Source organism: Phragmites australis, chromosome 4, assembly GCF_958298935.1.
Source record: "Phragmites australis chromosome 4, lpPhrAust1.1, whole genome shotgun sequence".
Lineage (NCBI taxonomy): Eukaryota > Viridiplantae > Streptophyta > Magnoliopsida > Poales > Poaceae > Phragmites > Phragmites australis.
Genome location: NC_084924.1, coordinates 31833852 through 31847135, shown reverse-complemented (window position 1 = coordinate 31847135; position 13284 = coordinate 31833852). Strand labels below are relative to the sequence as shown.

General features: G+C 39.0%; 2 protein-coding genes across 3 annotated transcripts; one reads left to right on the top strand and one right to left on the bottom strand.

The window, feature by feature from the left end:
• Positions 1-5994: 5994 nt before the first annotated feature.
• LOC133916119 (uncharacterized) lies at positions 5995-7815 on the bottom strand. Its single transcript, XM_062359639.1, is given in 5 exon segments — positions 5995-6819; positions 6946-7154; positions 7156-7182; positions 7375-7652; positions 7655-7815. Coding segments are annotated over 5 exon segments (924 nt in total). The 5' UTR covers positions 7760-7815; the 3' UTR covers positions 5995-6514.
• Positions 7816-7967: 152 nt separating this feature from the next.
• LOC133916118 (small ribosomal subunit protein eS21) lies at positions 7968-9748 on the top strand. Of its 2 annotated transcripts, none has more exons than XM_062359638.1 (4): positions 7968-8079; positions 8611-8695; positions 8785-8917; positions 9533-9748. In XM_062359638.1, the coding sequence occupies exons 2-4, from the start codon at positions 8646-8648 to the stop codon at positions 9593-9595; spliced, it is 246 nt and encodes an 81-aa protein (XP_062215622.1). In that variant the 5' UTR covers positions 7968-8079; positions 8611-8645; the 3' UTR covers positions 9596-9748. The 2 variants fall into 2 exon arrangements, with proteins under 2 accessions (XP_062215622.1, XP_062215621.1); XM_062359637.1 differs by having other exon boundaries at positions 7969-8079; positions 8614-8695.
• The last annotated feature ends 3536 nt before the right edge of the window (positions 9749-13284 follow it).

The following is a 13284-nucleotide window of genomic DNA, read 5'->3' as shown; positions in this document are numbered from 1 at the left end:
GTAAGAGAAGGATCAAGACATTGTTGAAGCAATGGGTTTGATTATAGATGTCAAAGATAGCCTTCAAGATATAAGGGATAATGGATGTGATCTATTATTCGGAGAGTCCTTCTATAATGCAAATGAGATTAAAGTACCAAAAATGAAAAAGGAAGTACAAGTTAGAGGGATGTTTGCATGTCGAAAGTAAAAGATAACAAATATGCATTTTTACAATGTTAAGATTTTATTGCTGCCATCGATACAATTATGTTAGAGATAAATCATTGGTTCAATAAAGTCAGTTCAGAGTTATTAGTATATATAGTTTCTCTTAATCTAAGGCACTCTTTCTCTAATTTTGATGTGGATAAACTTATGAGACTCGCTGAGATCTATACTGAAGATTTCACAATAGTAGATTGTTTACTGATAAGATAACAACTTTAAACCTTTATTCTGAACATTAGGAGAAGTGAAGAATTTTGTGGATGTTGTGATCTTGAAAAGGTTGCTGAAAAGATGATTGAAACATGAAAGAATATACTTTTCCACTGATTTATCGTCTCATTAAGCTAATTTTAACCCGTCTCGTAGCAACGATATCAATTGAGAGTATCTTTTCAGTGATGTCAATTATGAAGATATATTTGCGCAATAAAATGGGTGACGAATAGCTCAATGACTTAATGATATACTACACTGAGAAGGAGATATTTAAAAACTTTAGCAATGACGAATCATAAAATAGTTATAAACATAACAAAGGGCAAATGTTAGTGGCACGCTCGATTTATTTTTCTCTTCTAATATTCATAATTATTTGAAACTTAAAAAAATCTTATATTGCTATTTTACTGTATTTATATATAAATCTATCCTCATAAAGATTAAATAATATTACGTTATTGTCACGATTGAAAAATATTAGGTTCAAATTATCACTCCAGCGCACTGACGCGGGACTCGGTGCTGTGCTCCGTGGCGGGTGCGTCCTAGTACAACTGCCAGCCGGGCGCCGAGGCCTACCCCTTCACGCGCGGCTGCTCCGCCATCAGCCAGTGTCGGGACTAGCCGCCTCTCTTTACTAGTATTTACTAGCTAGCTAGGCTCCTGTGGTGTGCCGCTCTCACCGTCGTTTCTTTCTGTCTCTCGTCTGCCATCTGCTTGATGGTCTCATTAAAGTACTTGCATCAAGAGAGACAATTCGGTGCTTTACTGTCCTGCCATTCTTGTTAAGCGGATGAAAGAAACTAATTAAAGAGATACGTTGGAAGGGTTTTTTTTTTCTGTTCTCACTACATAAGAATAACATATTAATGATCACTAAGTTGGTTTTACACTCCGTCATTAATGATCACTAATGTTTTATTATTAGTAACGGATCTAAATCTGATCCATTACGAAGGTACAATCACTAGTGATGAGTGCTTAAAAAACAAAAACAGGAAAGTTTTTCACACTCGACGAATGAATCCTGTGGCCCCATGCTTTTTTGACTTGTGACATCCTATGTGGCTCATGCGGTCGCTCTCACTTGAATAGTGTGAATTACATGTTCATGCATTTTCTGGGATTCAAACCAGCGACCTCCCCTCATGCAAAACTTTCTTACCATCTCACCTCGTAGTATTATCTCATCAATATATCAAAATTTGTTCTTTTGACCTTTACTGTTTAAATATTTGGGCATCTATATAGTTTTAAATGAAAAGTTATCAACAATAAAGCTGTAGACTTCTTCGAGTTCTACAATGTTCATATAAAGTTTATCTCTATCCTATTTTATATGAAAAATTTATGTTCAATCCGTACAGTGTTTAGTAAAACAGACATGACTTTGTATATGAAATTCGATTTTGATGTTTAACCTTTACTTTCGAAATTAACGAAGAGTCGCATCCCAAAAAATATACATATTTACACTTGTCCCTGTCTTGACCCTAAAATAGCTTTGAAGACCCTTAATAGGAATTCTGAATTATTTTTTTTTAAATTGACATTCTCCAATTTACCTGAATTTTTTTAAGGTATAGTGTTACATATGAAAGTTAGTGTTGCACAAACTTTTATCAATTCGAGTTATCAAACTCACAGTAAAAAACTGTGAATTTACAGTTTTCAACTCTATAACCCTTTGTGTGGCTTTTTTAATCATTTATACTAGTTTTACATCAGACCCAACAATTTGGTTTGTGGTTAAGTGTGTTATTTTCTTCGATAATATTTAGATATTTATTTGTGCATATATATAGATTCAAATAAAAAAGTGATCAACTACAAAGTTGTAGATCTCGTCGAGAGCTATAATTTTCATATAACGTTTGTCTTCATCTAACCCCGTATGAAAAGTTATGAATTTTTAAAATGAGTTGCATTTAATCATCAATAACGAGTTGTAGCTATCACCCATCGCTAATAACTCAATCATCAGTGATAGGTGTAGCTATCATATGTCACTAATGACTATATTCAGATTTTAAGTAGCTTTCTGATACTAGTCGAAAGATGCTCACTTGTTATAATTTTGATCCGACCAGCTGAGGCTCAGACCGACAACTTAGATTCTCAACCACAGCTTGTGCTACTCTCATCAGTGATGGGTATAATTGTCACTGCAAATAAGTTTGTGACATGTACTATTTCTACCCCTCACTGATAAGTTCCTTAAGATTTCTTGTTGCCTTCTTCTTCATCACTAGAGTTATATATATATATATATATATATATATATATATATATATATATATATATATATATATATATATATATATATATATGTATACATGATGTGTTGTGTTCTTTTCGCATTCTGCTAAGCTTAGCGTTGTATTGTTGTGATCCCATCGTCGATCCATCATCTTTGGTGATTTTAAGCACATAGTGTTTGATCCCATCTCATGATCTTTGGTGCGATGTATGTATGCATTTTGTATGATCCTTGGGGAAAATAGAAATACCAACTTCAGTGCGGTGGAACTAGGAGGTCATGAGGCAGAGAGGGAGAGGAAGCATAAGAGGGTACATCAACTTCAGTGCGGTGGAACTAGGAGGTCATGAGGCAGAGAGGGAGAGGAAGCATAAGAGGGTACATCAGGTGTGTGAAGCAGGACCATATGTTGCGAGGAAGAGAAAGTACCCTGATGCACTCAGTAGAGTAGCATTTGTAATCGACTTATTTACATTCTGTAAAGTATGTTAGATTTAAAGACGGTGCATAGTTAGATTAGTATGAAAGTGTACTTTACATAATATGTTGTCTGTTGATTGCACGAATAAAATTGTCGTCTTTAGCTCTTCTTATCCGATGATTCCACATCAAACTATTCTGCATATGTCTTAACACTCTATGTCAGAACATAATGATGTTTGGATTGCAGAGCAATTTATTGTAAAAAAAAAGTAGAGCATAATCCATTTACTGGCTTTGGAGGCTTCTTCCCCACACTCCGCCACTGATCTGATCTGCTTATAAGAGGCCGTCCGATCGGCAGGAGTATTTCATTCGGACGCAGAAGATAGGTTAGCGACGGTGAGCGCGCTACGTGATCCGTGACCTTTTCAGGTTGATCGAGCCCACCACCAACCGCCCCGAGCGCGCGTCCTTTCCTTGCCGTGGCCTCGGCCACCGCGCGTTTGCTCCGGCAGAAAGCCAAAAACCGCAAATGCTCCGGCAGAGAGCCAAAAACCGCAAATGGAGCTCCGTTGGGTGGAGGGACGGGAAATAACTCCATAATACGGTGTGTATATACTTTTTATCTTGTTCATTTATTTTTTATCTATTTATTTATTTTCTCATATACTTTATATTTTTTTACATAACCCTTTAATGTTAATTTTAACGTAAATAAACGGTCAAGATAGAGGTTATGTACACACCACATGTTAGGTAAAAGAGAGACAAAGTTTTCTAGTTACACTAGCAAATTGCAGATGCTAACACTGAAGTCTGTGGTATTTCTTTTTTCCTCGATGATCATAGAAAATGCATACATACGCCGCACCAAAGATCATAGGATGGGATCAAACAATGTATACTCGTCAAAGATGATGGATCAACGATCGGATCATAACAATACAACGCTAAGCTTAGCAGCCTGCGAGAAGAACGCGGCGCGGCATAGACATAACTCAAGTGATGAAGATGAAGACATGAACAACTTTCAGGGAGATCGTATAACAGAAAAAGAAAAAGAAAACTTCCAACCTATCTCTTTAATCAGTTTCTTTCATCCGCTTAACAAGAATGACAGCAGAGTAAAGCACCAAACTGTCTCCTTTGCAGGTTCAAAAATGCGAATCTAACCGCTCAGTTATCGCGGTTACCAGCCAATTTGGTTTATACCACATTTAGAAACCGAACGATTATCGATCAAACTTGAATTAAAAATTAAAAATTTTGACAAAATTTTATCAATTTCTACCGAATTTCACTAAATTACTATACGGTTACTGACCCTGTACGATATTTAAGGATCTATCGAAATTGTATCAGTAACCAATGATGTAATGTAATAATGATTTTATTGTGATAATTAACCAGGATATTCTTCCAAGTGATTCATTTGCAAAGGCTGCATTCTGTGGTACAAACTAATTAAGGAAACACAAAACAATAACTGAATCCAAGACCTTATAGCTAGCAACTTATGATTAGAAACAAATGGGAAGTCTGTGTCAACAACAAATACAAATGGACAATATCTTTGAACATATTTTCGAATTTCATAAGCATGACAACTTACTCGCCAGTGTTCTCAAAGAATAGGAGAATGTCAACCTCATTTAACTGGCTTTCCAATTTAGAATATCAGGTACCTAAGATTGCTTTATCACAAACTATTTTCACACAGAGTTATCATCAATGCATTTTTTTACAGAATCAACATGTTGTCTGAGAAAGTCGTCATCCATCAAACTCGGAAACTGTATATCAGTATTATCTTCTTCAATTAGATTACGCAGCTCAACTATACAAGTAACATGATTTTAAGTTTACTCCTAAGACATAAACTCGGCACTATCCCAAGATGTGTCCAATGAATTTTTATTTTATTTTTTTTGTTGCGAGAGGCGTACAATGATTTTAACTGGCTGAATTAGTAGAAATCCATTTATTCCGAGGAAGACATACATACAGATATAACCTTTGTTCTGTCTAGATCTAGATCTTTAAAATACACGGCAGAAAGGTTCCAGGTTGAGGGATGCTGATAATCCCAGATAAAACATGCACACATTTTTAATTTCCTTGCGGTGGAGAGAACAGAGACAATGAGTTCTTTTAATGTGGTTGATCAGCTATCAAGGTAGATGTAGGTCTACCTTGACAACATATGCTGATTACCTAATTGGAAGACCAAAAAGAAATATAGAAAGTTGTAAGTCCATAATTTCACGTGGCAACAAATTATAACATTGAACACAAGTCAGCATGGATAAAGTGAAGCGACTTATAGGATTGTTTGCATTATCTGCAGATGGTGGCTTGCATGGAGCATTTATAACATTTGGCAGCATTGATGTGTCATTGCTTGCATTTATCTTCTTCTGGGCATGTTTTTCTCTGTTAGTTTCAAAGCTTTTGGGAGTAATACCTGTTTAAGAAGGCTTGCTTATATTTAACTAGCTTGATGGTATAGCAACAAGACAATGCTAGGATTCAGAGATAAAAAAATTTCAATCACAGGTTAGTTTGATTACACCAAGGCATGTCACAGTCCATTCGTTGTGGTCTGATATTGGCACTACCGAAAGTGGCCATTATGTTCTGTACAGGCCATTAGGTCACGCCTTGGTTCCCATCAGATCACAATGGTGCCTAGTTCAACACAGGAAGGCATGCCTGTAGCGTAACCATACTGATGGCTAAAAAGAACACTTCACCAGAATAATACACACCTGAAAGCTCTGACCACATTTTAGTATGGTTTGAGACATTTCCAGGAATTGTAGATAGTGTAACAGCAGCCCTTGGTTCTTCTGCGTGCTGTGCTGACGTAGCTGGCTGCTGGGCACAAATGCTGTCAATTAGTTGCGATACAGTCATAGTGGCAAGAACTAGAGTAGCATCAAAATCAGAACTTGATCCATCATCCAATCCGAATCTTGGAACCAAAAGGACAGGACTCAATTCAAAGAAAGTTCATGAGGACCAATTCGAAAAGAAAACAAAATTCCATAAGCATGACAACTTACTCGCCAGTGTTCTCAAAGAATAGGAGAATGTCAACCTCACATCCATCACAAAATGTCAGAAAAGTCTAGTTTGTAAGGGGAAAAGGAGGAAATATGTGAAGACTACATTATTATTACTGGATGAGAAAAACAAAGCAATCACCGTCATCAAATGTCAAACATGATTGGTCTTTTTCAAACGAACCTAGAAGCAGAATATATGAACTTCCAAGCATACCACTTGTCATGAACTCGTGAAGTAACATCCTTCTAGTAACTATAAATACAAGAACTAACAAACATCTAGCAAAGACAAAATAGTGAAATACATAGTTTTAGAAAGACACTGAAAGAAGTTTTAACTTGGAACTATATTTCTTGTATTCACAATAGGAGTTGAAAATGTAATGCATGTGCCAACAGAGACAAACATATATTTTCCATAATTCCTTGCTGCTCCTACAAAAATATTCTTTGATTCAATTAAAGGCACACTGTATTCCAATTTATTTCTCATTACAAGAGCAAAAGACTGATCATAGATCACCTTCAGTTCTTTTACCCCAAAGGTGACATCCACCGGATCACCAGCATGGACATACTCCACGAACTCCTCTGCAGGGTCGATCCACAGCTGCGTGTGCAGTCTCGTGTCACAGTCATCTGCAACCCCATAAACCATCACAATTCACAACCCAATCACCAGCCAGAACACTTAGCTCCACAACCAATCCAAGAACAATAAAAGAAAACCACAATGCCACGCCACACCACACCAAAAGGAGCCACCTTTCGTCGGGTCAATGTAGCTCCGGAGCTCGACGGCCTTTTCCCCAACGGCCCCGCCGGCGTCAGGCAGCCCTGCCGCAGGATCGGTGGCAATGACTGTGAGTTCCTGCAGCAAGGACTGGAAGTTGGAGAGCAGGCGCGCGAGGTCCGGCGGCCGGATGGCGAGGTGGCTCGGGAACCATCCCCTGTCGAGCACCAGCACCTGCGCCGCAGGCGGTCCAGTACGTCTTCCTCACACTTAACAGAGCAGTACCGCCAGTACGTGCGAAGGCATAGGTTGAATCAGACAATCGACAAGCCATCGGGCTCGAAAAAATTCGGGGAAATTAGGATCACAAGACACGTCACTACGAGGGGAAGGAGCACCAGCCAAAAACGCTAAAATGGCGGCAACGCAGAGAAAAGCGCGCCAACAACACGGAAATTCACAAATTTGTATGCGTACCGTTGAGGCAGTGGAGTGTGAACTGGAGCTTGGACGCGTCGGGATCGGGGAGGGAGACGGCGATGCGGTCGAGCGCGGCGGGCGGCGTGCGGAGGACGGCGAGCACGGACTTGAGGAGGACGCTGCACTGGAGCGGCGTGGACGACGGCGCCGAAGCGGAAGCGAGGTGGAAGTGGTCGAAGAAGTCGCGCGCGAGGGAGACGGACGCGTACGCCGAACGTGAGCTGTTGAGCATGACCAGCTCGAGACTAGAGGCCGGCCGACCTTGGCGGGGTGGGCCTGGAGGACGAGCTCGGAGCTGACGCGCGCGAGGAAGGTCACGCACCGAGCGAACGTCCGCAACGCGCCACCGCTCATCGACAGCTCCATGGCCGCCTGCTGCCCTGCCGCCGGCCGCGGTCTGGTCTGGGTTCGGAGGAAGGAAACGCGACGGGGAGGAGTGGGGCGGCCGCTCCATGGCCGCCGGCCGTTCGCTTGTTGGGCTGGGCTCGTTCCTGGTGGGCTAATTGGTCCAAAGGTAGGTGACGCGGCCCAATCCGAAGAACGTGGCGCTGCAGGTGGGCCCAGAGCCAAACGCTAGGGTTTACGAGCCGTCGTCTCGTATAAATCGCACCAAGCTTCTCGTTCCTAACCCCTCACGCCGCCGCCGCATCTCACTTCGGTCTCCCTCTTTCCTTCAAGAGATCAAGGTACGTATCCTCGTCTTCCCGGAGGCCTCGGCGATCTGATGCCTAGTCTCGTTTCCTGCGCTTCAATGTTTACGCCCCTGCTCAGATGAGGTGCTTAGCTAGGGTTCGTAAGCGAGGAGTATGTCTGTGTTCGTGTGGCATTTCAAGTAGCATAATTTTTTACCAATTTATGTGCCTGAAATTTTGTAGGTTCGTAAATTATTGATGTTTGATGCTTTACCTGCACGGTTAAGTTCATTATGATGTTTACCGAATTGAAAGAAGGACCGTATTTTTTCAGATCCGATTAGTCTCGCTTGTAATTGTACTAGTAGCGAGCAATGCCTAGATAACTCATCTAGGAGTGTTATAACCAGATTATTCGTCCGTAATGTTCGCAAATATATGAATAGCTAGTAGTTATTTCTCGTTTCGAGGGGAGTCATAACGTGATTCGATAGTTTCCACTTGATTCGCCCAGTATGGAGACGTAGGAAGTGCTTAGTGTTCTTTTAGCTGCATATGTACCTGATTGTTTTCTTCTGCACTCAGCAGTCACAGTTGCGGTAATTCCCCCAACCGCCACCATGCAGAACGAGGAGGGTAAGATGGTGGACCTCTATGTCCCCAGGAAGTGGTGCGTTTGCCTCGTTCTCTTGCTGGAATTGTGTTCCTCTGCATTGCTGTTTGTGCCGGTGGGCTGAGCTTTCACCTTTTCTCTTGCAGCTCTGCCACGAACAGGATCATCACTGCCAAGGACCATGCCTCTGTCCAGATCAACATTGGGCACGTGGATGAGAATGGGTTGTACGATGGCCACTTCACCACGTTTGCTCTCTCTGGATTTGTCCGTGCTCAGGTGATTATCTAATATCTTTGGAATACTGGTTAGCTTATTGCAGTGTGATTAGTCTGTCAAATTCAGAGCCTGGTTGTATTGTCTACATGCAACTTTCTATTGCAAATGTGCATGATTCTTTGTTAAGTTTCACATTGTTGGTCACGGCACCTGACATCATAGCAGTGGACATGCATACTATATTACTATGCATTGCGATAAAAAAAGGGCCCATCATTTGTTTAACCTTCTTAGCTAAATTTTCCTTTGTTTGTTTAATTTCATTTGGCCTCAGAATATTGGTTCAAGTCCTACTGAGCTAGTATTATGGCATTAGAAATATCAAGCACTGACATTTTCTGTTGTAGACCGGATTCAGAATTTGTTATGAAGTTACCAGGAACACAGTTTTAACTTATATGCGTGGTTAGATGTGCTTTCGGATATATTAAGTCTCTAGGGGATTAGTTGGATGCAGATAGATGTCATCAATTTTGGTCTTGCTTCTGTTGGTATATCTGTGGGTCAAACCAGCTATTTGCTGGAGATCGCCCTGCATAACTAAAGATTGTGTATGCATGCATGCTTTCCTATTTTTTTATTAGTAGGTTTTGATTTCATATTTTCTTTTGGCAGGGTGATGCTGACAGCTCGTTGGACAGGCTGTGGCAGAAGAGGAAGGCTGAGATCAAGCAGTAGATCTTGCACGTAGTTTCACCAAAAATTGACTCTTATGATATCTTGAGTGATAATGCCTTGGCTATGTTTCGATTTCATGTCTTTGAACCGTTTGGATACAATGCTGTAATTTCAGTTGGTACCTCGAAATCGAAGACTTGTATCGTTTGTTCAGTTCTGTCTTGAGTTTGATCTGTCTTAGGTTACATATGTTGTCACTTTTCTGTACTCTTCCCTGAGCTGGGTTGCTCTTACAATGTCGTGCATCTTGTTTCTTGATCCGTGAATTGAATCGCCAGCGCTGCAAAGTCCTTTTTTGCTTTCCAAATGGAAGCATGCTAATGCCCTATTCTTACAATGCCATGGAATTACCTGAAGTAGAACTTGTAATCCCAGGTTTTTTATTAATTGGTGATGCTGAAATCGGGGTTTCTCATCCTTTTTTGGTACTGATGCAACTCTTTTTATTAGCTGCTTTCCCCATTCCGGTGCTACCTCTCTTGGTAAATTCCAAGATGAAACCGGACAAATGAATCGTATATTCCATGGAAAATAATGCACCATTGTTCAGTAAATTTTACAAGTTCATACGGTTGAGAATAGAAAATGAAAGATACAGAGTAGAGAATAGAATTGTTTCGTTTGTTATTCCCATCTAAAGATGTACATATTTATATATGATGAATAGATATATGTCTGAGTGATAGAAATAATATGTGATATGCTATTAATTTTTTTTTTGAAATTTAGTAAAAAGATAAGAAGAAAATGATACAGTATATATTGATTATTGTCTTATTGTAATCTCGTATAAGAAAACCTTGCAAAGGAAAAACCCATAAACGAATTTAGATAACAATAGTTATTATATGTGGATCAACATGTCTTCAATATATTCCTTAAAAACCCTAATAGAGAAAATAGAAAATATTACATATGACATATTCTTGTGTAGATATTATCTTATTAAAACATTTATAAGAAATCTTATGAGTAAAACTTATATAGGAAAAAGAGTACAATATGAGGTATGAGCATGTTAAAATTTAGGATGAGACTCCTCCTGAATCTTACAAATCTCGAAATTGTCGCATACAAATTCTATAAACATATTTTTGGAATATAGAAGTTGGTAAGAATTTTATGAATAAATCTGCGAGGTTATCACAAGATTTAATTTGCAAGATGTTTATCTATCCACATTGTTATAACTCATGAGGATAAAACAATTTTGGGGCAATATGCTTAGTAATATTGCTCTTTATATAACACGTTTGCATCTGAGTAACACAAGCAGCATTATCTTCGTAAATAATGGTGGGTGATTTAATAGAATCAATACCATATGACTCTTGTATGTGGTTGATCATTCTACGAAGCTACAGGCATTCACGTGATGTCTTATATAATGTAATTATTTCAAAATAATTTGTGGATGTAGCCACTAGAGCCTGTTTTGAAGACTTTCATGATATGGTTATTCCACATGTAGGAACATGAAGTATGTCTGTGGTCTGATATTGTAGTGATCTGATAAGTAGCCAATGTCAATATATCCAATCATATTTGGATCCTGGTTTCTTAAAAATTAAAAGAATAAGCCAAGATTTTTTATGCCTTGGAGATATCCAAGGATATGACTCCCGTCCAGTAACGTTTAATTAGAGCAGCGCTATGTCTAGTTTGTAAGTTCACTTTAAATGCGATATCAGGTCTGGTGCAATTTGCAAAATACATGAACGCTCTAATGACACTAAGATATGGAACCTCGAGTCCTAGCATCTCTTCTCCATCATCCCATAGTCTAAATGGATCTTTCTTCATATCTAGAAATAGAACAACCATAAGTGTTTTAAATGGATATGATTTTTCTATATTGAATTTCTTTAATATTTTTTTGGATATAAGCAACTTAGTGTACTAGAATTTCTGAGGCAAGGTGCTTGAGTTGTAAACCCAAACAAAATTTAGTTTTACCCAAATCCTTCATCTCAAATTATGTTCTTAGATGATCACATGTTTCATTGATATCTTGTGCGTTACCAATAATATTTAGGTCATCAATATACACTAAGATAATACAAAATCATGTTGAGGATTCTTGATGAACATGCATAGGCAATCATCATTGTTGAAGTAACCCTCTTGCAGAAGGAACTCACTAAATCAGTTGTACCACATTCGTTCCGACTGCTTTAAGTCATATAGTGACTTATTGAGCTTTAATCAATATATGTTGTGGTTTGCGTTTAGATTCAAAATTTGGATTCTATTGGGAACCTTCATGTATATGTTTGAATCAAGTGACCCACATAAATATGTGGTCACTACATCTATCAAATGTATAGATAGATGATTTTACTACTAATGAGATAATATATCGGAATGTATGACTGGAGAATATGTTTTATTGAAATTAATGTCAGGTCCCTACATGAACCCTTTTGCTACTGGTCTTGCTTCGTATCTCGCCACCTCATGGTTCTCATTCCATTTCCGGACGAAAACCCATTTGTATCCCACAGGAAAGATATTTGGAGGTGTTGGTATTACTGATGTGAATATCTCTCTTTTAGGGAGCGAGGTTATCTCTGCTTGGATTGCATTCTCCCATTGAGCTCAGTTCGAGTGCTTTCGACACTCTGTCATGGTTTTGCGATCTGAATCATTTTGGACATTGTTTGCAATACTTGTGAAGAAGTGTGTGTCGATAATTGTAGTCTTTCGGGTATATGATTCTCCAGAATTTAGATAGTTAGTTCTCTTGTACCTATGGTGATTGTTAGTGATTTTCTAATACGATTGAGTCAGGGTATTCTAATGTCCCAGCAGCATGAATTGAGTGCACTATTGAGCTAGGTTATGGATGTTACCCATCTATTGGGTGTATACTACCCATTGGATGCCTGTCAACTTGAGGTTGACTTGCACATACTGTTTTAGAGGGTTTATTCCTCTGCTTCCTTTGGCGCTTGTGAAAAGTTGTATCCTCTTTTGTGGCCGTACTTCTCCCTCTCTTATTTTGAATAAGGAGTTGAGTAGTTTTGTTTGATACCTCCACTCTTTCTGGTACATTTTTGGTAGGATTATAGGATTTAGTAACACGTTGTAGTCACTAAATGCATCTAGCAGGTTATGTGCAATGTGTTACAAATTGATTATTTTTTGAACTTGGAGTTTAGATTCTTGAGTACGTGGATCTGAGGCGGAAATTCCTTAGACATTCCAATTGATTTCCTAGCATTCTTTTTAGTACTTGAAATCTTCCTCTAATGCCAGAAAATGGTCCTCATTGAATATACAATTAGCATACCTAGCCATGAATAGGTCTCATGTAAGGGGTTCGAGATATTTAATGATCCATGAAGATTGATACCCCATGTAGATCCTTAATTTCCTGTGTGGGTCCATCGATGTACGCTATGGTGGTGAGATCGGTACGTATATAGCGTAACTAAATTTACGCATATGAGAAATGCTTGGTGGATTTCCATGTTCTAATTGTAGAGGGGAAGTACTATAATATGTAGTAGGTCGTATTTGAATTAAGTCAACAGCGTGTAAAACTGCATGACCCTAATAAGAATTTGGTAAGTTGCAATTATGTAATAAGAGTCGTGCAATGAGCTTGATTCTCTTGATGAGAGATTCCACTAAACTATTTTGAGTATCGACATATAAGATTGAGTGCTAAACCTGAATTCCTAAGG